Source organism: Sinocyclocheilus grahami, unplaced genomic scaffold, assembly GCF_001515645.1.
Source record: "Sinocyclocheilus grahami isolate Dianchi unplaced genomic scaffold, SAMN03320097.WGS_v1.1 scaffold219.1, whole genome shotgun sequence".
Lineage (NCBI taxonomy): Eukaryota > Metazoa > Chordata > Actinopteri > Cypriniformes > Cyprinidae > Sinocyclocheilus > Sinocyclocheilus grahami.
The window spans coordinates 1537719-1563767 of NW_015505398.1; the positions used below are offsets into that span (position 1 = coordinate 1537719).

General features: G+C 37.0%; 3 protein-coding genes across 9 annotated transcripts in view; all 3 read right to left on the minus strand.

Annotated features, from left to right (window-relative positions):
• LOC107596413 (inositol hexakisphosphate and diphosphoinositol-pentakisphosphate kinase 2-like) overlaps nt 1-4254 on the minus strand; it is a 39342-nt gene extending 35088 nt beyond the window's left edge. For all 7 annotated transcript variants that reach the window (XR_001610358.1, XM_016287140.1, XM_016287137.1 and 4 more), the window contains exon 1: nt 4192-4254. The gene's annotated coding sequence lies outside the window, so the exon portion shown is untranslated. The remainder of the gene's footprint in view (nt 1-4191) is intronic.
• A 253-nt stretch (nt 4255-4507) lies between these two features.
• mtfmt (mitochondrial methionyl-tRNA formyltransferase) lies at nt 4508-10059 on the minus strand. The gene is made up of 9 exons (XM_016287171.1): nt 9556-10059; nt 9262-9462; nt 8984-9106; nt 8792-8894; nt 6516-6591; nt 6301-6392; nt 6133-6211; nt 5537-5613; nt 4508-4889 (listed from the first exon to the last, which is right to left on the minus strand). The coding sequence occupies exons 1-9, from the start codon at nt 9798-9800 to the stop codon at nt 4692-4694; spliced, it is 1194 nt and encodes a 397-aa protein (XP_016142657.1). The 5' UTR covers nt 9801-10059; the 3' UTR covers nt 4508-4691.
• Nucleotides 10060-12427: 2368 nt separating this feature from the next.
• LOC107596497 (zinc finger protein 280D-like) lies at nt 12428-24191 on the minus strand. Its single transcript, XM_016287244.1, has 18 exons — nt 24075-24191; nt 22815-22974; nt 22503-22729; nt 22231-22333; nt 21423-21656; nt 20952-21014; nt 20780-20865; nt 19673-19899; nt 17560-17717; nt 16115-16215; nt 15893-16039; nt 15153-15287; nt 14840-15051; nt 13453-13593; nt 13311-13373; nt 13088-13206; nt 12968-12995; nt 12428-12539 (listed from the first exon to the last, which is right to left on the minus strand). The coding sequence occupies exons 1-18, from the start codon at nt 24189-24191 to the stop codon at nt 12518-12520; spliced, it is 2343 nt and encodes a 780-aa protein (XP_016142730.1). The 3' UTR covers nt 12428-12517.
• Between the last annotated feature and the right edge of the window lie 1858 nt (nt 24192-26049).

The window sequence follows — 26049 nt, forward strand, 5'->3', positions numbered from 1 at the left end:
CCAAATGGCCGTGATCCCAACTGCCAGCTGATTGTCGCTTCCACTAACGGCTCAATCCAGCCAGCCATGGTTAAACTGCGAGTATAAAGCCTACCGCTGGCAGTATGCCTTAACAAGTTTCAGCAACCATAAATTTTCGGCAGATTTTGTGTTTTGTGCAATTTCTTATTGTGAACCTGTTCAGTTCTTTACTTTTACATGATTGATGTTTTAGAGGATTCTAGCGCGATTAAAGTGTTTAACTAACCGTGATCCCAACTTGTTTGGTTATTGTTGCTTCCACTGGCGGCTCAGTCAGATAGCTGCAAGAGTGCTCCGAGTTTAACGCGTTCTCTACCACTCTCTCTACAAAGAAATATATTATTTTATGATTATTAATATATTCTTATGGGTCTAGTCTTTTAATTTGTCAGAATGTGTGATCCTGTTGTGGATGTGCTCTTCCCATATCAACGCGCTGAAACACGGCAACTAAACCCAAAGAATTCACAACGTTTTATTATAATAATGTTCTCATTAGAATTTTATATACACGACATTCCCAATCATAGTTATTAATGTTGTGCACTGCTGTTTGAGCTGCGTGCGCTGAGCTAAAGATGATCACCGGTAAACTGAAGCGCTCTTTTAACTTAACCAAACGCATTCTATATGAGATAAATCAGATATACATCAAATAAACACAATATTACAACGTACAATTGCACAAAAGGCTGCAAACGAACAGCGCGCATCTGAAGTGTCTCTGAAGGAAATAATGCATTATTTATCGGCTTTAAGATATCGGCCAAATTTTCTTATCAGGCCGATACCGATAACAGAAAAAATGAGCATTTATCGGCCGATACCGATATGGTGGCCGATATATCGTGCATCCCTAATGAAAATACATTATTTTAATATTATAAATATATTCTTATGACTCTATTCTTTTGTATGATTGACGTTTTAGGTGGGTTTATCCCAATTAAAGCAGTCAAATGAACATGATCACGACTGGTTGCTTACTGACTCTTCTCTGGATGCTCAACCAGCCAGCCACTGCTGAGCTGCTTGTATAACGCGTTCCATATCACTCTCACTGCAAGGAAATACATTTTTTTTTATTATGACTATATTCTTATTATTTTGTATGATTGACGTTTTCGTTTTTTCCCCCCAATAAAAGCAGTCAAATGAATGTGCTTACTGATGCTTCGCTGGACGGTCAACCAACCAGCCAGCCGCTGCTGCCTCTCATTCCAAGGAAATCATTATAATTTGTATGGATACTGCCACTAGTTGTGACGATTTTACGATTTATGTTATGTAATAACATTTGTTACGCAATAATGTAAAGCATAAAAATGCCTATTAAAACGTGAATTATCCCAATAACATGAATCTTTCTCATTAAGTAATTTCAGCGACAACAGGACAAACTGCAATGCTTTTTAATAATTCTATAAAAGAAAGCCAACTTAAACTCCATTAGGGGTTCAATCCCTAACTGATTAGCAGCACCAGTGACCACTGGCAGCTGGCAGTCTGATTCTGTCAGGTCACATGATCTGCCAGTGGTTGGCTGCCTGGCGGCTGGAAGTCCACTGTCAGGAACCATTGATTTATGGCAGATTTATGTTGCTCTCCTTCCACTCTATACAGGAATAATAATAATAAAAATTATTGTACATCTGTTCATATGACTTTATTAGTTTACATATTCTATGTTTTATGGAGTGATATGGAACCCGTTCAATTCGGAGCTGAAAGTGACTGGCTGCACTGAAGCGGCAGTAACCCACCAGTCGGGATCACGGTCATTTGAACACTTTATTTGTGATAAACCTCCCTAAAATATCCACAGTTTAAAAAACTAGACTTATAATAATATATTAATAATCATAAAATAATATAGTTAATTGCAGAGACAATGGTAGGGAACGCGTTAAACTCGGAGCGCTCTTGCGGCTGGTCGATTGAGCAGCCAGTGCAAACGGCAATAACCTGCCAGTCTGGATCACGGCCATTTGAACACTTTATTTGTGATAAACCTCCCTAAAATATCCACAGTTTAAAAAACTAGACTTATAATAATATATTAATAATCATAAAATAATATATTTCCTTGCAGAGAGAGTGGTAGAGAACGTGTTATACTGGCAGCTTCATAGCAGCTGGCTAGACTAAAGTGTCAGTAACCCACCAGTCAGGATAACAGTTATTTGACCCCTTTAATTGGGATAAACCTCCCTCAAACGTATATCATATAAAATGATAGATTCATATGAATATAGCCTATACATAATAATAAAATAATTAATTTTCTTGCAACGGGAGTGGTAGAGAACGTGTTATACTGGCAGCTTCATAGCAGCTGGCTAGACTAAAGTGTCAGTAACCCACCAGTCGGGATCATGGCAATTTGACGGCTTTAATCGGGATGAATCTTCCTTAAACGTCAATCATATAAAGTAATAGATTCAAACGAATGCATTAATAATAATAAAACAATGAATTAAACTGTAGTGAGAGTCATATGGAATGCGTTAAACTCGCAGCTCAATAGCAGCTGGCTAGACTGAAAAGTAGGCAACCCACCAGTCGGGATCATATAAAATATAATTTAAGAATTTGACAAAAGATGACATACTTTTAATAAAGTTAGAGGAGTCAAATATTACCTCGTAATGGGAAGGCTACTTTTTGATAACATTTTGGATTATTGATTAGAAGGTGCTCCTAAAATTTTGAACGTGCTCCTAAATTTTTTAAGTTAGGAGCACAAGTGCTCCTAAAAAGAAAAGTAAGCGTCGAGCCCTGTATACGCCTATGATATAAAAGAGTACATTCATAAGAATACATTAATAATAATAAAACAATTAATTTCACTGCAGTAAGAGTCGTTAAACTGGCAGCTGGCTGGATGGAAGCGGCATCAGTAACCCACCAATCGCGATCACAGCCATTAGACTACTAATTAAACCTCCTTAAACCTATATTATATTAAAAATACATTCAAAAGAACATATTCACAATAATAAAATTATGCATTTCCTTGCAGCAGGAGTGGTGGGGAACGCATAGGCATACTCATAGCTTAAAAAGTCTGACTGGAGGAAACTGTTATCCTGCCAGCCAGTTGAAGATTGAACCCCCCCTCTCTTTTTTTTTTTTTTTTATACATCAACCAACACAATGAAGGTGGTAGCAAGCCTGAACAGTTTAATTATCCTGTAAACTAATTAGATTTAAGCCTGAGAAACCTCATATCAAGAATACAAGACTGAGAAGAAGAGTTTTAAATCTAGATTGTAACACTGTAAGCCCCAAACTATAAGCGTTCACTTTTCCAAAGACATTTATCAGAGATACTTGAAAAAAATTCAATAAAATGAAGACAAATTCTTTGAGAGCAAATAAGCTGAAACAATTCAGTTATTATTTCCCTTTGACCACAGTTTGAATCCATTCTTAGCACAGATGTTATTTTGGGTAAAGCTGGTTCCATACTTAACTCGATTATCCTTCTGCTGCACAAAGTATTAGACGTTCAGAAGTATTAGACGCTTAAAATCCCCTATTTACACCTGTTCAATTGCTCGAGGAACTTCTAACACATCTTGGCCATAAGCCATGCATTAGCTGCATTCTCACAGAACACGTTATATACTGTCTATGCAACTACTGATAACTAAAGCTGGCACGTATGTTGATCAGTTTATGAGGAAAGTCATCGTCTATGACATTTTACATTACACATAAAGCGTGTTTGACTAATGTCTAAAGCCATAGTATTACACGTGTAACTGTGACAGCACAATCTACGTATCAGGTTACTAGGCAACAGTTTTAAATCTCTATACCAATGAACACTGCACTGACTTTCCAATTATAACATGAGCAAACGAACAGAACACAAACAAGCCTAACGAAACCCTAAACAGTACCACGGGGAATAAATAGAATTCATTTAATTTCTTGCCGCTTTCCATTTATAAATATTTAAGAGAAGTCGTGATGTGGCTGTGTAGGCTCGCTAGCTAGCAATACGGCTACTCGTTAGCTCAACGTAAACAAGACACTTTTCTTCAGCTATTATGAGAACTGAATGACAACGGAAGCTAATTAAACTTAGTTTGGGCAATATTAAAGCTCTTTGGTTTCATGCAAAAATACGGACATATACGGCATTTTGTAGTGATGACTTACTACGTGATACGCGAGGCGGTGTCGACCGTTTCACAGCTGTCCTCGGATTTGACAGGTTGTAAATGAAACCAAACGTTACATCTGACGCAAACTACACAATGCTTTCAGCCAATGAGAGAGCAGGATTTGCAGACAGACAGCCGCGACTAACGAATGAGGCGAAAGCAGGGCGGGACTTATGTGGCAGCAGCGGGACTCAGCGTTTTCTCTTGCTAAAACGGTGTAATATTTTAGATCAAAAACAAATAATCATGATGAATTCGTGTGTAGCTGGTCAGTAAATCTAGATCAAACAAAACAACCATTTAAATTGACATCTCCAAAATAATTTTATTGCATTCACATCCATGTATGTCACGGCTATACAAATGTGCAGAGATCTGCAAACATACAGTCCACTATTAAATACAACATTGTCTTAAAACAGGCTACATGTTTTCAATGGCATGACAGTTCATGTGATTATATGTTATTATTCATGATTGTGATAAAGTCAGGTGTCACAACGAAGTGTTATTCCGCAGTAGCATGTTATTGTTGTGTCCTCCAGGTAAATGAGTCTCTTTATAACTCTGGAACAGACAGCTGTTTGTGGAGGGAGATTTCTTCAGCACGCTCTGATGGAGATAACCATTAAAGAAATCTGATGCTGACAGCCTTTTCTTGAAATTCACTGCTTTGAATCCAACCCATCCATCCTAAAAAAAAGAAAAGTAACGAAAGACAACATGAACTGTGCAGCAAATGTTAAAAACAACACTGTTCTTCTGATATCAACACTGATACAATTTAGAACTGAAATATGAAATACAGCATAATATAAAGTACATCTGGTACACACATTGTTTTAGTAAACTAAAGCTAAAACCATTAAAATCATTTTTGATAGAAATTAGGCTGAAATAAAATTCAAACTTGAAATGTTGCCTTGGCAACTAACTGAAAACTGAAATAAAAGTTTAAATAGCAATAAGCGCATTATTTCTAAAACTTAAAATAAAACAAAAAAATATAAAAGCTAAATGCAAAGTATTGATCAATATTATGACAGTATATAAATTCTATTACAGTGTTATACTAAAATACGGACAAAGTGAGTGCATCATAAGTGGTGCTTTCAGATCATTTTCTATAGAAACCGGAGAGCAGAGGATTGACAGCAGATCAGAGTGAGTACTGTGATCATTAAAAAGATGGGAATAGCTGAAAGGGAAAACTTCACTGTACATTGTACATCCACACCTTCAAAATGGCAGGCCTCTAGCAGTTTGATTGTTAGTGAGCATTTTCATCTGTGCTAATGGACTTGTGTATGTTTTAACATTTCTTAACTCCATGTGCATACCTTGCAGCGGACGAGTAGAGTATTGGATTCTTTCTGATAATGGACAGACCCTGGCACTGAAGATAAATAAGGAGCAGCTGCAAAGAAACATGAAAGTGAGATCACTTTTTCCAGTGGACAAACGTAGTTAGGACACTTTCAGACCTGCAGATTGCAGAATGTTTGCTTTGTTCCGAAACAGGGACCTAAAACGTTACAATGTTGCATTATTTCCTTGGTTCAGTACACTTTCAGAATGCAACATTTCACAGTTTACCCACAATCTGTTTTTGCAAGTCACATGTGCATAAAACTGTCCTATCTGGGATCATCCATCAAGATAAATGATTAAGATTGCAATGCACCTGTTTCAGAAAAAAAAACGGTGACATTTTTTAGATGAAGACAGTGTTTTAGATAAAGCTCTTTGGTTTTCAAGTGTGATAAGTAATTTGTGCACCCACAAAATTAAGACTGCTGCTTTTAATGTAACACATTTCCCATTGTGAACTATGATACAGCTTGGTTCATTGGGTCATTAGCAAGGTGTGAAGATGCCCTTAGTCAATCAGTCACAGCCAATACCATAAAATCACCAACTAACCAACTCTGTTTACCTGTAAACGACACATTGCATTTGCCAACAAAGTCCAGGAGTTTGATGGGATTGTCCATCCACATTGTTTTCAAAGGAATCTGATTGAAAAAAAACAAACACTGTGTTTAATGTTGTTTAAAGCATAACTGAAGTAAATGTACATTTCGTAGGATCCCTTTATTCCTACCCGAGATCCAATAGCTCGAAACAATCGATCAATGTAGTCACAGCTGTGCTCTTCCCATATTATCCATGCCATTCTAGAACTGATTTTAGGGGCTGAAGGCAGTAATGTAGATGTTGTATTAAATGTAGTTTATCTGTTTTTACATTATTCTCACTTCATTGCTTCAGAATTTGCTGACTCTTGTGTTTTGGTCATTACCTAAAGAACACACTTACCAAATGATGCTCCCTCCTTAGGCTGCTCCTTTCTGCTTGCTATCCTTTCTGGTAGATGTTTTAGAGTGTCCATCAACTGTTGATTTAACAATGAGACAGAAGTTTTAAAACAACTCAAGTGAATGAAACTTTTGATTTCATGCCAGATAGTGTTAACGTGTAGTGCATAAGCAAATCCATTGACAATTAATTTATAAATTAATTAATCGTTCCTGTAGCTCAAAGTGTTGCTGTAATATTATGGAGTATTACTGTAGTTCAAACAGTAGATAATGGCACTAGCAACACCAAGGTCATGGGTTTGTTTTTAAGGGAATGCAAGAATCGAGGAAGTGTATTTCATGAATGCAATGTACATTACCATTCAAAAGTTCAAGAAGATTTTTAAATGCTTTTGAAAAAAAAGTCTCTTTTGCTTGCCAAGATTGCATTTTTTATTTAAAAAAATAAAGACAGTAAAAACAGTAATATTGTGAAATATTATTACAATTTAAAATGACTTTTCTATTTTAATATATTTTTTAAAATATTATCATTCCTGTGATGGCAAAGCTGAATTTTTCGCAGTCATTACTCCACTCTTCAGTGACACATGATCCTTCAGGAATCCTACTAATATGCTGATTTGGTTTTCCAGAAACATTTATTATTATTATCAATGTTGAAAACAGGGGCCCGTTCTTCGTACGTCGCTAACTCAGTTAGCTGGATTTGATACTTGCATGATCTTGGATTGGTTGGTTCTTCGAAGCTCATCCCGGAGTTGCTGTCATAGCAACAGGTTCATAAGCTTAAACCTGCTCAGGAGCAGGCTTATTTCATGTAAACAGGAATAGATTGCATCTTTTTAAGCAGAATTGACACTTAAAATCTGTCCCAGCCACTGCTACTTTATTACAAGACTACCCTACTGATCCAGGGACAATAATTTATAAAATTATTATTATCAAAAAATATATAATAATGTTGTGTAGTCTATAATACTATAGACACAGCCAGTTTTACTCATTGAAAGATTTATTCATGATAAAATAATTACTTTATAATTGTTACAGTTAATCTGAGTCGTGCATTAATTTGAGTGATGACAGCTATTGCATGATCTTGGATTGGTTGGTTCTTCGAAGCTCATCCCAGAGTTGCTGTCATAGCAACAGGTTCATAAGCTTAAACCTGCTCAGGAGCAGGCTTATTTCATGTAAACAGGAATAGATTGCATCTTTTTAAGCAGAATTGACACTTAAAATCTGTCCCAGCCACTGCTACTTTATTACAAGACTACCCTACTGATCCAGGGACAATAATTTATAAAATTATTATTATCAAAAAATATATAATAATGTTGTGTAGTCTATAATACTATAGACACAGCCAGTTTTACTCATTGAAAGATTTATTCATGATAAAATAATTACTTTATAATTGTTACAGTTAATCTGAGTCGTGCATTAATTTGAGTGATGACAGCTATTATGGGAGTGGGTTGATGGAGCGCAGGAGATGTAGATAATTTGATCTTGACCCTTAAGAAACTTGAATTAATGCTGTCACGTAACAAATTACATTTCAAAGATAAAATTAAATGAACTGCGAATTACAACATTGAAATAAAAATTTAAAGCGTGTACAAATACTAGAAATCGTGAATTTAAATAACTGGGAATCATGTAAAAAATTTAAATAAAATAAAAACAGTGCACATTTCATTTATCTATTATAACATTTATGTAGTTTTGTTCGCTTGGCTGTGTCCTTATAAAAGTCCAGAAATTTGTCAAGTTTTTCGTCAGGTGTCTTTTTTAATTATATGATGTCATTACATTGCTGTCTTGCCACCAGCCAATCGCTGCATTGCTGATCGTGGTTTCGAGTATTGATACATAACCCCTTTTAAACCAACCCATGATTTTAACCAAGGGCCACCCCTGCCTGGAATGTGATTTCAGTAGAGGGGGCCCACATACCCTAGCTATGGCCCTGATCATGAGTATGTTTGATGATCTCTATTTTAATCAAGCATTGTTTTGTTACTCCAAGAAGACTTTGTTTAAGCTGGGTAATGTGGTGCCAGTGTGTGCGTTTAGACCAAGATGCTCTGTACAACGAGATAAATTGGCACACAGATGATATCCTATTCTTGATTCTTAATGCTGGCGTATTAATCTCTTCATCAATAAAAAAAAAATAAAAAATCAAAAAAAAAATTCTACAAATGATATACACAAGAAACTTTTGATTACAGGTGTAAAATGTGTTAAGAGGAGGGGGTAAGTTACCATTTTTGAACCCACAACTGCTAAAGTGGCCCCGAGCTCATCAGCAGTGCAGTTCTTTGGAACCTCGTACAGCTCTTGCTGAAGAATGGGGCCCACATCAAATCTACAATATAAAATACAAACCATAAATATAAAAGACTTGATAATTGAAAGAGAATTTCATATTGATCCTGCCCTTAACATTTCATTTACCTTTTAGGTCTTATTTGCATGATAGTCACTCCCGTGACACTGTCACCATGTAGAATCGTATGAAAGATTGGAGCAGGACCCCGCCAGCGTGGCAACAGACTAGGGTGCACATTCAGGATCCCGCTGAGAGACAAAAAAACTATCAAATTATGGTCTATAATGGGCTGAGGGCATGTTAAAACATTTCAAAAAGCACACGATGACTACAGACACAAATGGTACAGGACCCATGCAGTCATTGCATTAGTCATGCTTTTCCCTGAATTCTAATGACTTACTATGGCATTTTGTTGATGATGTTCTCCTTGATTAAACAGCCAAATGACACCACCACACCAACATCAAACTGTGCACTTAAGTCCACATCTGGCCAGTGGTGAAGAGGAAGTCTGTGCTGCTCTGCATACTTTCTGACTGGAGCATCTCTGGACAGCGTCACGACCTCAAGTGAACCTATGACTCCAGCTTTTGTGTCATCTCTACAAAATGAAAAGCAAACTAGTCGCATGAATAATGCAGTATGTTTATTAGCACAGATAGTAGTAATGCAATAACAAACTGGATATCATTACCGAGAAACATGAAGCCGTTTCAATGATTCCAATGCAAAATCATCACTTCCAAAGAACAAAACTCTCCAGGGTGATTTTGAAGCAGATTGTATTTGAGTTACAAAAGATGTATTCCTGCTTAACAGAAACAAGCCTCTTCTATGGCTGCCGTCACATTGACGAAGACGTGCGATGCAGTTGCTACAAAGTCTTTGAGACAGCAGACGTCCCAGATCTATGAATTGTAAATAGTTTAGGTTCCACATCCTTTAATGTAAGGTCTTTAACAGCTAGCAAACACGAAACCGTCACTCCTCGATTAACATAAGCACGCAGTAGTCAAGAGGAGTCATTCTATTATTTCACGATAACTTCAGTCGAGACAGTAGTGACATTTTTCACAATTACGCGTCCAAATTATATTCATTATACTCATCAGTTTCGCAAACCAGCAGTTGACAGTTGCAAGGTTACGGTAAAGCGTTATGTGTACACAGAGGAGCATGTGTGCGTCGCCATGTTGAAATTGACGTCATTTCCGCTAATGGTTTCATATAAAAGTCATATAATATACGTTCATAAATAATATTTTACAACAATTGAATAAATAACGTTTTTTGATGTAATTAAAATGAAACAAAACACTCACACTGACTATATTTATAAAGTTGCTTTTGTTCTTTCGCGGTGTGTGTGTGTGTTTATGGAATCTCTTCAATAACTTGGTTTAGCTGACAGACTTGAATTGAGAATTTTGACTGATGGAGCGAAAACTTTACTTTAGGCTTGATGAGCATTTTTTCTCTCTGTGCTTTTAGTGTAGAGAAAATGCAGTTTTGCTCAAATGTCAGGCCCTACAACTAGCGAATTATGGCCTGGATCAGAAATGTATAAATTATTTTTTTATTATTAGTGTAAAATCTTGATTGAGTGGTCAGTTGTGATTGATAATAGCAAGTCGTTTGCCCCACTATGCTATGATCCGCATCTTCACTTGCTCCCTTTTATGTATCAGCTGCAAATATAAATGGATAAAAAGCACTTGTTTGTCATAAACATCAGTATAAAGGTAAAACAGAGACGTAAATGGGTAAAACCGTAGGGTACGATCAGTCACTCCTTGCATTTGAATTAGGCTACTATTAGGCTAAATGTCCAGTTTATAATGAACAAAACAGGTTTCCCATCACTCACAAACTCTTGAGTTTTTTTAGCACTGTGTGGTTCTTTGTTACAGTAGCTATTATGAATGCAAGATTACTTTGGTGACAATACATTTGAGCGCAAAATGCATCATGCATTTTGTTGCAAGTTGGAAAGTGATCTCGAGCAAGGCTGTTGGCAGTGGGGAGAAAGATGGTGACGATTGTAGGGGCCCTTGACTTGGGGGGGTGAATGCAATTTTAACCAAGGGCCACCCCTGCCTGGAATGTGATTTCAGTAGAGGGGGCCCACATACCCTAGCTATGGCCCTGATCATGAGTATGTTTGATGATCTGTATTTTAATCAAGCATTGTTTTGTTACTCCAAGAAGACTTTGTTTAAGCTGGGTAATGTGGTGCCAGTGTGTGCGTTTAGACCAAGATGCTCTGTGTAACGAGATAAATTGGCACACAGATGATATCCTATTCTTAATTCTTAATGCTGGCGTATTAATCTCTTCATCAATACAACACTTACGTATGTGTAAAGTAAATCAGTGGGAAAAAAAATCTTGCAGTGCCAAATACAGACTATGGCTATAAAAAACATTTATTCATAAATGGAGGGCCCTGTACAGATCATCTTGCCTCTGCAAGGAACTCCAGCCACCCCTATTTTATGATAATTTGCATACCTGTCATTCATTCGCTCTTGTTTTAAGATCTTTTCATTGACCAGCCTATAGATCTGATGACACATTGAAGTGATGCTGAAAGCTGATTGGCTTATGGTTATCCCTGACAGTGAATGGCAAATTTCAGTTTAGTAATGAGTGGAATACATTTTAAAGGAAGATCTCAGACTAGCAAAGTAAATCCTGTTTCTATATATTTACTTTTTTATTTATTGCTTTAAGTGAGTTTGAGATCTTTCTTTAAATATAAATACTGCACTACTTGTTTTGATATGCATGAATGTATTTTTATTTTATTAAAAATTTTTTAGGTGTGTGATAGTTGTGAAAATTGGTAATTTACCCTCGTGTCAAACGAAAACTGATTGCGTTTCTTTCTACTGTGGAGCACTTAAATACAAATTGAAAAGCAAAACTGGAAATTACTGCAGACATTCACTGTAACGGTGTTTGTCAGAATCACAAACTTTTTGTTAACATGTTCTTTGAAAAGAACTTTTTGAAACAACCTATTGGCATAAACGAGTCTTCCCATCACTAGTTTACTGAACTACACAGAATGATACCACAAGAGGGTGCTCTTCACCAAATCAAGCTCTAAAGAGAAACATGACATTGTCTCCTGGACAAAGGCGGAGATATTTTTTGTGACTCGTAGTCATTGCAGCGATAAAAATACACTTTAATTTTTGCTTATTTAAATCACTGCATTAAAGACATTACAACACTACTACTATCATAATACGCACGTTTATTATTTATTTTCTCTGCATTACAGAGATTTTATTTTTTGCATTATGGTAATAGGGGCAAGGAAAAATATTTATTTTTTGTTTTTGAGGGGAAAATCTTAATATCATTAAATTCACACTGGCACTCAACTGACCAACGTAAGTTCTAACAAACTAGACATGACCAAAAAAAAAAAAAAAGACTCTGAAGATGTCCAAGTATGTAGTGATTCCTCCGTTTTGAATTTATTCTTTATGGGTTATTTTCAATAAGAAAGCAAATATTCTCCCACTTGCCTTTCACAGCAACGTGTGAGCTTTTCCTTGTGGTCCACATTAATAAGAATATATTCTTCAGCCTTAATTAATGCAAAAACTCCCGTTTTAATTTAAGCAAGGTCTCCCGAATACCACTTAATAGGCATCCCAATTAAGACTAATGGAAAAAAACAGAGATCATTTTTTATAATAAATGATATTTCCAAACAATTCATAGGCCAGAGGGTCTGTATTCACACCCGTTTCATCAGAAAAGGTAATTTGTCTCAATCAGGCAAGCTACACTTCCCAGTCTATTTTTACTCTCCTCTCTTCACAGCTCTAACCTCTACATTTAACAAAAATACAAATAAGCATATGGTGTCATTGTACACCTATACATCATGCGTTTGACAATGAGAGCATACCAGAAAGTAGAGAGCAACACCACCGACTTTTTAAAACAGACACAAGTTTTCACAATTAACAACAATGGGATTTTAAAATGGCAAGAGAAAACCCTAACCTTTTATACAACTTAATTGCATGCAATAAATAACTGAAAACTCATAAATAGCAAAAAAATTATACAAACAACTTTCATACCTGTTCATTTCTGATCCTCCATTGGTAACTTAAATGAAATAAAAAAAATGTATGCAAGTAAGAAAATCTGACATCACAAAGAGAAAAATATTTTTGCAATGAGTTGGTTGGGCATCATACCTGGCTCCATGATGACCTGGCAGGAGTGGTTTGGCCTGTTGAGCAAATGCTCGGACATCTGGTCAGTGCCAGAAGCGTCTGCCAGAAAGTCACACTTGAGACACACCAGCGTTAGACTCCTTAAACAAAAGAAGAAACAATAACTTTCATTTTCTGCAAGTATCACACAAATAAACTCCTCTATCACAGTTAACCATCACATACTAGCTAGATCCAAACTTACCGCAAACCACGTGGAGGCTTCCTCACTTTCCCAAACCGTACTTTAGGAGAATTGCTGTGAAACCTGCAGACGAACAGAACACTATCTATAGATCTGATTAAATTCATTTGGAATTGTTCATCCGTCCAAGTTTTCCCCTGACCTGAACATATGATGTCTGAAGGCTTTCTGGCAACTCGATCTGAACTTGCATATATTGCATCTCAGCAATAAAGGATAATGAACATAAGGGTCCATAACCTCTGAGAGACACTCAACACACCTATTTCCTCCACTTGGAAGCCTGTGAAAAATAAACACTTGTTAATATAAAACAATAGGCTGTGACTCTTAACTTCTAATACAACACAATGCAACAGCTGAATCCTAAAGTATACTTGGATGTTACGTGTACGCTAGGCATGCATGCTGTGAATTTCATTAGGAGCGTAGTATGTTCCTACTGTACAGACAAAGCCAGATTCTTCTAATCACGCATACTCTGTATGCTCAGCTCACACATGCACCTTTAATTATTTTGCGCTAATTCGTTTAGGGCTGCAACGATTCTTCGACGTCATCGATTACGAAAATACGTCGATGCGTCGCAGCTTTAGCCACTCCCATTGCGCGAGCCTGCAGTTATCCCTACTTAAGACTGTTTTTCTGTCATGTTTAACACAAAACAAGACTCTAAAGCAGAAGGTAAAGGCTAGTATGGCAACATCACTTCATAGAGTTGCGTTCATTTATTTAAAAACGGGCTGTCAACTCAACTGTGCTAAAACTTCCCGGGGTTATGACACCATTTTTGATTCTGTCGCTCTAGTGTCCTGAATGCGGTTGTGACTTCAGCTGTTCATTCATACAGATATGTATTCAAGCAGATGTTTTAATCTACTGAATAAATAAAACATTTCACCTGTAAGCAACTGCTGTCAGTCCCAAACAGTAACTGTGAATGCAGCCATAATGTGCATTTCTATTGATTGAATTATATCACTGCCCTGTAATTCTTTCTTTCTTTCCTGTTTCTATTTCTTTCTTTTTCCTTCTTTTTTATTAATTATATATTGTTATTACTTATTTTTCTCTCTTTTCTTGTTATTATTTTTCTTTATTTCTTGTTATTATTTTCTTTCTTTGTTGTTGTTATTATTATTTATTTTTTGTAAAGTATTATGAGAAAACGTTTGAATAAAACATTAAAAGATTAATAGCAGATGTTACTGTTATTATTTATTGATAGTTTAACTAAAGAATTCATCAACTGATCAGAAAATAATTAATAGATTAATCGAAAAACAATCAATAGATTAGTCGACAATAAAAATAATCATTAGCAGTAGCCCTAAATTAGTTGCCCCGGCCCACTGCTTCACATTCAAAAAAGAAACGGAAGACACCGAAGAACGATAACAACAAACTACTGAACACGGCGGCAACAACTACAGATGCCTGTGCTGATGAGCACTCGTGTGTTCAGTTGTACACATGCGCTAAGCGTTCGCATCAAAACTGAAGTATACTTTGGGCTTAAGAATCCTCACTTCAAACTTTTAAGCTCATTATTTTGGTTGCTTCGGTTCCAGCTGAATTGGTTTGTCGTCTTTGCCTTTCCTCCATTTACGTTTGGTTTGGTTGTGTTTGCTGCTATTCTAACAGGTTGTTTGGTCGTTTCAGGACTTGTTGGTATGATGTAGGCTTTGCTTGAAGTTTCAGAACCCATTTGCGCACCAGAAACTGAGGCCCGAATCGTCACCTAAAATGGATTAAATAATGCTAATGAAAAGTTTAATCTCAAATCATTTGTGACTGTATATTCTATTATATAGTTAATATAGTTCATAACTACAAGCAGACCTTGGTTCCTGGAGGCAATCCTTCAAGTTTTCTAGGCTTCCTATAGGTTCGATGGAAGTGTGTCTTGTGTTCTACTTTTTCCTTATAGGTGAGGAAATTTAGTCGGCACTTTCCACACCTTTGAATCCCTTTTTTCTAGAAAAAGCAAAAAAATACATAACATACAAAGTTAAGTCACAAGTTACATTTAGCAATTTAATTTAGATGTTTATTAATATCATTGCTAAAAAATCTATAAAATATAATTTTTTTAAATATAATTTTATATAATCTTTTTTATACTGGAATATGCCATGAACTTGGCGGTCTCTAATCCGCATCATTCCACCACCACATGCACTATTGTTTTTGTTACAAATCTTGCTGTTGGCCGATTTGACTCGTGGTTAATCTGGTTTGCTGTTGCCAGGGAGAAGCCCATAAGGAGTAACCAGGGAAGGTGAATAGAGTAAGCCGCCACTGTCAGCCTGTTATATATTGCACCAAGGTGTTCGGCAGACAACCAAATCAATCCAACCTTAGAGTGAGAGCCAATGGGGCAGCACACAAATGAGTTGCACATTGTGCTGACTTCAGATCAGTGAAGTCTCGAGCTCCAAATCCACAAAGAGACAGATGATGTCTTATCCAAGAACATGTCAAAAAGACTCATGTACACAGTCTTTGGTATAAATTAGTAAGCAAGTAGGCGGCAATAAATCCATTTCCAAATGGAATCACACACAAGGTAACACACTCACTTGATGTCTCATGTAGTGTTGCATGTACATATGGCCACTGCGAAGGACTTTCAGGCAAAAGGGACAAAGCAGGTCTTTAGTGTTTTCATGAACTGTGCGGAAATGGTTATCCACATCAGAGAAGAAGGAGGACCTGTAGTTGCAAACCTTTAAGAGAGCAAAAACAAAGTGAGAACCAAGTATTTGAAATACAAATTACACAGAGCAACGATGAAGTTTTACCTGACAGGCATAGGGCATCTCTCCAGGTTTGTGATTGTCCCTCATGTGCTCCAGAAGCACTTGCTCCGTCTCAAAAGCCAATTCACATATTTTACAGTTGGCTGGGGAAAGAAAAGATAACAATACTCTTATAATATATCTAAACCATTAACTTATTTCCCTCTGGTGAAATATTCTCATTCCAAGTACAAAATCACTGACTATTTTTACATAACCTCAAATCCTGTAGGAAACTTCCTACTTTAGTTCAAAAATCACAATTATGATGTGATGGGCCACTTTTGCGGCTTAAGGCCTGTTCACACGAAGGATAATACAATTTTAATACTGGGAGAATAGCTATCTCACAATTATAACAATGACAGAGTAATGATATTGTTGGAATCACCTTCAGAACCATTTTTTAAATCTGATGTAGAATAAAAACACTGATAGCCAATGAGTTTAAAAAGCTTGATAATTCAAAGCGGAAGATGACAAACTAATAACAAACATTGGTGTTGACACTAGAGGTCTTCATGGGTCCACTTGGATCCAAAAACCCAAGGTCAAGGTCGAGAGGGTTCGGGTCCAAAACTTCTACGAGTGCCTCGAACACGGGTCAGGTTCGGTATTAGCAGCCTCGGGTCCTTTAAAATAAATGTCTTTTTTCCAAATGGACCCGATAGGACCCGATAAGACCCGAATTCTTTTAAACTATCCCGGATGCGAACTTGCGCATTCGTGTTAAGTGCATTTTTAAGAAACGCGCATATAAAAGGAACAAACGTTTGCAACCTCGCACACAGAAATTCATCTTATGGATATGAGATCCATCAGGAAAAGCCACCCGCTTTATTACGTTGCGTGTTCATGCAGGGCTTTTCTTTTTTGTGCAGAAGCCCTTCACTGGAGATGAGGTAAATGACATTGTTAAATCCATAATTTATTAGGCTATCCATTTAATTTTTATCAAACTAACATGTTTATTTTTTAAATGCACTGGTTACAATTAAAAGCCGAACTCAGAAATAACATGTATCCAACAAGCAGGAAAAATATAAAGTAGGCCTAATAATAAATAAGTAAATAAATAAACGAAAGTAATGGAGCAGCAGCCAAATCAGTCAGCAGGACAGCGGGATTTTTCCTGACTGCAGGGCTGCAGGCTGTGCACACGTCAATGCCGTTTACATTCGGGTCCAGTCGGGTTTGAAAATAAATGCCATTGGGTCGGGTCGAACTTGGGTCTTACTTCATCGGGTCCGTCTCGGGTCGGGTCTTTCTTTTGAAAAAATTAATTTATGCACGTCAGATTCGGGTAAGAAGTGATTTGGGTCGGGTATGGATTTTAGGACCTGAGAAGACTTCTAGTTGACACTAATATTGTTGTAAGGCCTTTATTCTGGCCAAGAACCACCTACTCAAAAAGGAAAAGACCCTGTGACTGAAATGTAGTGACTTACTGGTGGACTCGAAGGGACTGTGTGCACTCTCTATGTGACACTGCAGTTGAAAAGGAGTTGAATACTGTCGGTAACAATGTTGACATGTAGTGTGACTCTCCCAGCTCTCGCTGTTCTGCTTCTCCAACTCCAGGTGATGTTTCATGTGGTTCATGAACCTGATTGAAAGGAAAACGAACAGAGGGATGAGTAAGAGCAAAATTACTACAACTAGCTGATCTCAGCTGTAGTGTTCATTTACATGGTCGTTGAAGAATAAGAGGGCCAAATCTAATAATAATAATGAGTTTAATTTATATAGCTTTGCTTTTTATTTGAATGTGTGAGACGATATAGAGCCTCGGCCATCTCTCGGCAAGTGGGTGTTACTGTTAACAGCCCCAGCGACCAACTCAATGCTAAATTATTAACCTTGTCGATTCTGACTACTCATAAAATAAGAAAATAACGTTCTCACTGAAGCTTCAGCAAGCCCTGAAAGAATTGATAAACAATCACACACATTAACAGAGTCAAGAAACTCAATGAAATGAAACCCAATGAACATACAATGTTTATGTTCGTGCAGCTCTCATGCACCTATTTTGGCAAGTTTCATGTGACAGATGATTGGAGAGAAAAGTCAGAGTCATTAAGTCTGTCACCTCTTATTTATTCTGTGTGTGTGTAGAGATTTCTGCAAAAAACAGTCAGTAGGTGTGACACTCCCAACCAAAAAGTCAGCTTGTGGTGAGAGTGAGAAGGCACTGGGTACACCTGCAACATGCGACATTAATGATACTCTTTAAGGTAAATGCTCTGCTCCACAAACAGCTGCCGTCTTGGGAGAACTCAGTCTGACACAAGCGGGACCGCCGTTGACAAAGGTGTGACAACTAAACAGGAAAGCCTTTGATGTGCGAGGAAGTGAATGTCAAACAGATGTGCAACATTCAAACAGGTAAACCACTACAAAGTGTCTGCTCTCTCAGGAGTGGAGTTTCCTTTTGCTTTTCAAAAGGCACCTAAAAATAGACGCATAACATCCTTTTAGAATCACGCAGTTTCAGATGTTGCAACCGAACTTCACATCCTATTTTTGAAACGGGTCATACTCCAGCTTTGTCTATAGATTATACTGGATTTTCAAGATACAAATGAGCAGTACATGAACTATCAACTCATCATAAACCGTAATTCATCAAAGACGTCTGAAGGGAAGGGAAAATGCCAAAGTTAAAGTAGCTAATGTTCAGCGTCCTTTGGGAACACAAAATAAAACTCCTGCACAGTTAAATATAATTAGCCAAATTACAAACACACGCCATTAAAAGTCACCTTTGAACAGTGCAAGGCCTGTGCGTGTGTACTCAAGAAGTGTTTGAGCTCCCAAGGGTTTTGAAGAGATAAATTAGCAAATATTCTACTTAAAGTTCATGTTCTAACTGTGCATAATAGCCATTATAATACCAGCAATTATACTGCGCTGCTTCTTTGTTTAATGATGTGATGTGCAGGCTCTACCTCACCTGCCATTGGTGCCCTGACGTTGAGCGGCCAATTTTTCAGTCAGCACATTCTGCAACCTCAGCTCCCCTAATAGGGATTTTTATGCGGCTGAACTGTGACCCCCGCCGCCAGAACTTGGGAGTGCGCTGCAAACGCGCCTCCCCATTAAAAGGAGCTTACTGAGGCTTTTCTCACGCCGTAGCGGAGTAAAGTTATTTAATCACAGGAACAGTTCTTATAGCAGCCAAACTACCCTTCATTATTCATCTGGGGCCCCTAGAGGGAACAAGGGTCTGAGGGGAAATCCAGTGATGGGGTCTCTCTTTCTCTAACTATTGCTCTCTCCATCTCTGGGCTCCTGCAGCTAATGGCTCTCATGAGCAATGTTCCATCTAAACCGCATGCGTGATGTTGCTCCCTCACAGACCAAAAGAATTATACAAAAAAGCAGACTTAAATGACTGGGACTGTTTGAATCGTTTTCATTCGTGACAAACTAAATTGCAGCTACCCTGACTAAGGTCTATAGAGCTTCAACCACCTCTGCACCTGGCTGATTAAAGATGGTACTTCAAAAAATGTGTACCCTAATAGGTTTTTGCATAACTAAGACTCCAAAAAATACCTGATATTGTTCTTGAGCATTTTTAAACAGCTGTTGCACTTGAAGGTGGTGTTGGACTTGAATTTGAGAATCAGAGATGGATCCCCTTCACATTTCCCGTAGTAGAAGTCTGAAACCAGCATGATGAGTTTGCCTTTGTCAGACTCATAGACTTTAGGTGCACTGGCTTGTTTGTCAGACTTCGATGTTGAGGGGAACACAGAGTCTAATAATTCAGGGCAGCACAGCTGAAGAGGAGGAGAAAAAAAAGCATAACATCTCAATAATGCTTTTCAGCTGAGGAATCAAAGTATATCTGTCTCTACATCAGGAGGTGGCAACATTTTTAAAATGAAGTGCCATTTTTAATTTTCTAGTTAGTCAGTCAATCATCAGAGGTTCAAACAAACAAACAAACTCTTTTTACCACTTTACCAAAATTCTGTTTAACACAGTTGATGTGCTCTATGTACGTACGTTGTCAATGTTTATATGTTAATAAATGCCTAAATTAAATCTGTTCATCATAAAGTGATCACTCATTGGAAGACATGGATTAAACTGCTCAATTTGTATGGATTACTTTTACAATGTCTTTATGAACTTTTTGTAGTATGAAAATTTTGGGTGTGTACATTCAACAGATGGAGGAAAAAAAAACTATGGGAATATTTTAAAAAGATCTTTATTTATGGTCCAAAGATTTACGCAAGTTTTATAAGTTTAGAAAGACTTTTGATTACAGAATTGTCATTTTTGGCTAAATTATCCCTTTAAGAAAATGTCTTATTCTTCGTTTAAAACACTACACAAGGTGACATCTCATTTAAGCAGTGAATTATTCCATGAGCTACAAAAATGCACAGTTACATATAGTAAAAAAATCAGACCAGACTACATAACCAGAGTGGATGAGTGGCACTGCCGTTTACTTGGTTCAGTTGGAGTGTTTGGCTTCCCACACAGCTCATAACTACATAAAACAAGCTGCAGGACGATGAAGACAATGACACTCTACTGATGTAATAACCATCTATGTTAATCTTGAGATTTAACGCTGCCTGACTGCATTCAATAAAGCTGTTGCTAAAACAGGGGGGGAAAAAAAAGAAAGTAAAACATACCAACCTTCATATGATTTTTTAAAGGCTGAAAGCCAAACACATTCTGACACCTGGGACAATTCTTTTTGAAGGGGAAATCATTATCTCCAGCTGTCAAAGAAGGAAAAAAAGATTAAAAGCTGAACAGAGATTGTTGCTTCTGGAAATTCTACAATACATACTGGACAAAAACCTACCCATGTCAAGCTTACCTCCTTTGGACCCACTGTTGCTTGTGACATTTATCATTGTGCCATTATCTGTGGGTCATAAAAAGAAACATCCCATCAAGTCTTCATCTTCAAAGAAAAAACCTTTTTAAAAAGTTTTCGCAAACACAACCTTCACACCTTTCAGAAAAGCGAGAGGGGCCTTGGGATTTTGGTGTATTTTTGCAATTTTTTTTTATTGTAGCTTAGTACATGGACAACAAATAAATCCAGTTTTGTTGCCATGTCATGTCTAATTGCAGTTGCTCAATCATCCAAAAATTATGGTGGGTGGGTGGCAACTATAATCTGGCAGGATAGTGGGTGGGTGGTAATTTCAAATTCAAACCTTGGTTATAATCCTTTCACTTCAGCAAATAACACTAAACTAGAAAATAGGTCTACTGGTAAAAGTAGTGGATACACTGTTATAGCTTATCCATCCACACACAGGCTTACCTTTGCTGTTCATAGTTTGCAGGGATAAAGTTTTTTGTTTAGCTAGTGTTGCTGGAACGATGCCTGTTGTGTTTAGATATCCTGAAGTAGTGTGGGACTGAGAAGAAAGGTTAGCTGGGGCTCGTACATTGGACAAGGTCACCACATTGTCCTGGATATGCTGCACTTGAGGCCTGTGAATGACCCCCGGCTTTGGTGTGATGGTGACTTGCGGCAATATCTGCTGACCTGCTGCTTGAGAAACAAACACAAAGTAATGAAGAACTCACATACTAATACACTAATTAGCATACACTACCACTCACATTTTTTAAAAATAAGAATAAGAACATTTATAAGAAATTATTACTTATTTAACAAGGACACAATAAACAAATCAAAAAAGGGACTGCAAAAATATTTGTAATTTTACAACAAAAAAAACTGTCTACTTCAGATAAATGCTACTCTTTTTAGTCATCACAAATCATGAAAAAAGTATCATGATTTCCACAAAATATTAAGCAGCACTGTTTTCAACAATGATGACAGTAATAAGAAATGCTTCTTGAGCAGCAAATCAGACTATTAGAATGATTTATGCAAGAACATGTGACACTGGAGAAATGTCTGCTCAAAATTCAGCTTCGCCATCACAAAAAATAAAGTACATTTTAAAATATATTGCAATAAAAAAAAAAGTTATTTTAAAATTCAATAATCGTGCTGTTTTGACTGTATTTTTCATCATATAAATGTCTTTCAAAACCATTTAAAAATCTTTCCAATCATAAACAGAATAAAACAAACTACACAGACACAATTATACCTGGCACAACCGTGAGAGTGGTTCCTAGTGGATACTGTGACCCCAAAGCGCTGATGAACGAGGTGCTGCTGTTGAGATTCTGTGGTGATGCTACAATGTAACCCTGGTGAAATGATAAAGATTCAGTACCCTCATCGAATTCGGCCTATGAACAGACGCATTAATAAATCTAAATTGAATTCATGCATGTTTATTATGACTAATGTCAAATGTAACCCGAGTGGGAAGAAGCACAGGTTTAACCTGAGAAAGTCGAAGAAACGTGAAGTTACCTGATTGTTAATAATGATGGGTTGAGGGGCTGTTTGAGGTCCTAGAGTTGTGTTAATAGGGATGAGGATGGGATTTCCTCCTGAAGGGGCAGCACCTCTGACCATGATTGTAGGACCTATAGCAACACTTGCGGGGTTCGGCGGAGCTTGCGGAGGCTTTTGTGATGATGCCAACATTGAGGGTTTTTGAACCGGGACGTTTCGCCGGTTCTGTTGGTTAACAGCACCTGAAGATCACAAGAAACAATGAGCAAACAATCTTACGTACAGGACCAGAAGAGTAGTGACGGTGTGCCCAAAAGACAATCATACCTTGTCTTGTGTTGGCCGCAGGCTTGGAGCTACAGATTTCACCGACAAATATTGGTTCATCATCGTCATCATCTTCAAGATCTATCAGATTGATTTCTGGAATTGTCTTCTGCCACGGCTCCAACTCCTCCTCTTCACACTCCATAAACAGCTCAGACATCTAAAAGAAAACCAAAGATATCAGCGCAAGGCTATGTGGTTAATGAAATTATACCAACACTCCACAAATTGCCTCATAATCTGGGTTTAGACATCCCAGCACAAATACACCTCAATAAAAGCTAGCTAAAGCTTGAGACTCCATCAAAACTAAGGTGCTATACAGATCACTGTAATGCCACAAACCAAGTTTTGTGTTAGAACCAAATTATCTTTGCGTCCCACAGGGAAAGATATAGCCAGACTTATTAATATTAAGATTAAAAGCCCAACTATTGTGATGCAAACCCCGTGATCCACCTCTAGCAGACACGAGATTGTTACTGCGGACACAGACCGGCTAATATGCTAACTCAGATTCCTACCATTTACTCCTAGCTAATACGTAGAATCAGAATGCAGTCATGAAAGAAGTGCATTAATGCTAAGAAATCAGAAGCATTCATACAGCGACGTAGATCTAGCACATTACTCCGAAATCCATTAGCAGACAGGTCGGCTCTGTCTAGATGCTAACATGCTAAAAAAGCAAGACAAATAGCAAGCGGCTGCAGAGAAACGGCAAATCACACAATAAATCTCAATTTGGCTTTGTTATGATAACACATAAGCAAACATCTTGGATTAAAAAAGCGAAACTCAGTTTTACCTTTTAAAACCTCGGATTATTTACAACCTCCATCAGTGCTGATTCAGACACGCTCACAGCGGAATGAAGCGCGGAGGCTCATGGGAAATCAGAGGGGTTATTGTTCAGACAAGAACCAAGACTTATTTTGTTTTTAACACTTTAAAAAGTCCCAGTTTTGGACGACATTAAAATACACAACATAAAGTAAGTGCGTGCAGAGAAGAAAATAAACGAATTATACCGGATACATTATGAGTCAAGACAATAAAAACTAGGTCAAAACAAAGAACATGTAGCAAGAGTTAAAGATTTTAAGACTTGCATCGTGGTACTTTAGAGTAAAATTACAACAAATTCGCAAACATTTAAAGTAAACTAATGGAGGTTAACATAAAACAACAAATAACATTAGAATAAGATCAGAAATGTATGAGTAGTAGTTTGCAGTAATGCAATGGTGATAAACTAACCCGTTCTGTTGGGAGTTCAATTCGACAAGCAGCAGCTTTGGCAGTTTTGTCTCGTCGCTTCTGTTTATTTTGACCAACAGGTGGCACTATGAGTATTGTGATAGGTTTGGGATGCATGCCCTTATAAATAATGAGTGTCATCATCATCACCAACAGATAATGCATCTCGTTCTTTCATTCAGAAAGTTTGGAGGGAAGGAGTTTTTTGTTTTGTTTTGATGGCTTATGTTGTACACCTGTAAGCTGTGTTGGCTTAGTGATGTTAAACTGTGCGGCCCTTTGTTCTGTACAGGCAATTGCTTTGTGGTGTTCTTTTTCCAATCTCTTGAATTGGTTGATGTTTGAATGAACGTATTTGACATACATGTCCCCCTGTTCTTGTTCTTTATGAAGTACTTCTATAGTTTTACTGAATATCACTATTTCAGATATCACTGAAGTTATGTAAGCGTATTGTAATTTATATATACAGAATTCATTGTGAAGATCAACTCATTATCAATATGCACTGTAGTTAGTTTTAGTGTACTGTGGAATATGTTCAGTTGCTTTTAGTTTTATGGCAAACTTTCTATAGTGTGGTGCAGTTAAGCACCCTTAAATATTGACAACCCAGAGACACATATGTAAACTATAGTATTAAATGGTTATGGGTTCTTTTAAAACAGACTAAACAATGCAGCTTATTTATTGCATTCTTCCTTTTTGCAAGTTTCATTTACACTAAAGTTAGGGGATGATACTGGTCTTCTGAGTTCTGGTAAAGAATTGGCATGCCAACTTAATCACCGTCACAGAGTTTTGACATAAAGACAGTAATGTATGAAAAAATATGTTTCAATACAAATAGGATTCAAGTGATTACAGTTATGAAAAAAACCCATTGCAAATTGATTTCTCTTAATATGTAAGTTAGATTTTTTTTTTAAAGAATATATTTTATTAATCTCATGAGTCAAAAAATGAACAATAGCAACCACAGCAATAATAATAATAGCAAATTATTTCAAGCATAATAGTTTTTACTTTTTACTATTTTTCATAATTCATTATATCATATAAACCTATATGCGTATACTATATATAGCACTATTATTTTCATGTTGTTGCACTGTAGCCTGTTCTTGATGTTCCATTGGTTGCTTTGGCACATTTAAAAAAAAATCCATGAAGGAAGGAAGAAATGTGGTGATCAAAGTTAGGTCTACATGTGACCCTCGACCACAAAACCAGTCATAAGGGTCAGTTTTTTGAAATTGAGATTTAGACATCATCTGAAAGCAGAATAAATAAGATTTACATTAATGTATGGTTTGTTAGGATAGGACAATATTTGGCCGAGATACAACAATTTGAAAATCTGGAATCTGAGGATGCAAAAAAAAAAAAAATTAAAAAATCTAAATATTGAGGAAAATCGCCTTTAAAGTTGTCCAAATGAAGTTCTTAGCAACGCACATTACTAATCAAAAATTTAATTTTGATATACTTACAGTAGGAAATGTTCAAAATATCTTCATGGAACATGATCTTTACTTAATATTCGAATGATTTTTGGCATAAAAGAAAAATCTATAATTTTGACCCATGCAATGTTATTCTATTGCTACAAATTTTCCAATGACTGGTTTTGTGGTCCAGGCTCACATATAAGGTTTGAAAGGAAGAATAGCAATGTCCATATGTCGACAGTTTTGAGAGAGTGTGCACCAGTTCAAACGGTCTCCAGAGCATTTATGCTGCTGCACTTGTTCCAGCAAAACACTTAACGCAGCTAAAATTATGTATTCAATGCTTTAAACATGCTCAGTTTCTCCCAATACTAATAACACACATAGCCAACGAAGCCCACGTTTAGGGAGTTGGGAGGTAAACCAAACCGATTTTAGGAGGTGCTCCAGTGGTCCTTTAGTCCCCTAGCAAGGTTGTGTGTCAGGCTTTATGATTCGCCACACATAATATTCATCCGCACCGC

Bases quoted from the DNA above. Each gene is read 5' to 3' on its own strand.
- mtfmt (XM_016287171.1), bottom strand. From the start codon at position 9,800: ATGTGGAACCTAAACTATTTACAATTCATAGATCTGGGACGTCTGCTG. The intron at 9,107-9,261 runs GTAAGTCATTAG...TTTGTCTCTCAG, and splicing joins ATCATCAACAAAATGCCATA to CGGGATCCTGAATGTGCACC. The intron at 6,393-6,515 runs GTAAGTGTGTTC...TACTGCCTTCAG, and splicing joins TAAGGAGGGAGCATCATTTG to CCCCTAAAATCAGTTCTAGA.
- LOC107596497 (XM_016287244.1), bottom strand. From the start codon at position 24,191: ATGCATCCCAAACCTATCACAATACTCATAGTGCCACCTGTTGGTCAA. The intron at 22,334-22,502 runs GTAACTTCACGT...TCATTTCACCAG, and splicing joins CCATCATTATTAACAATCAG to GGTTACATTGTAGCATCACC. The intron at 13,374-13,452 runs GTCAGGGGAAAA...GTTCGTCTGCAG, and splicing joins TTCAGACATCATATGTTCAG to GTTTCACAGCAATTCTCCTA.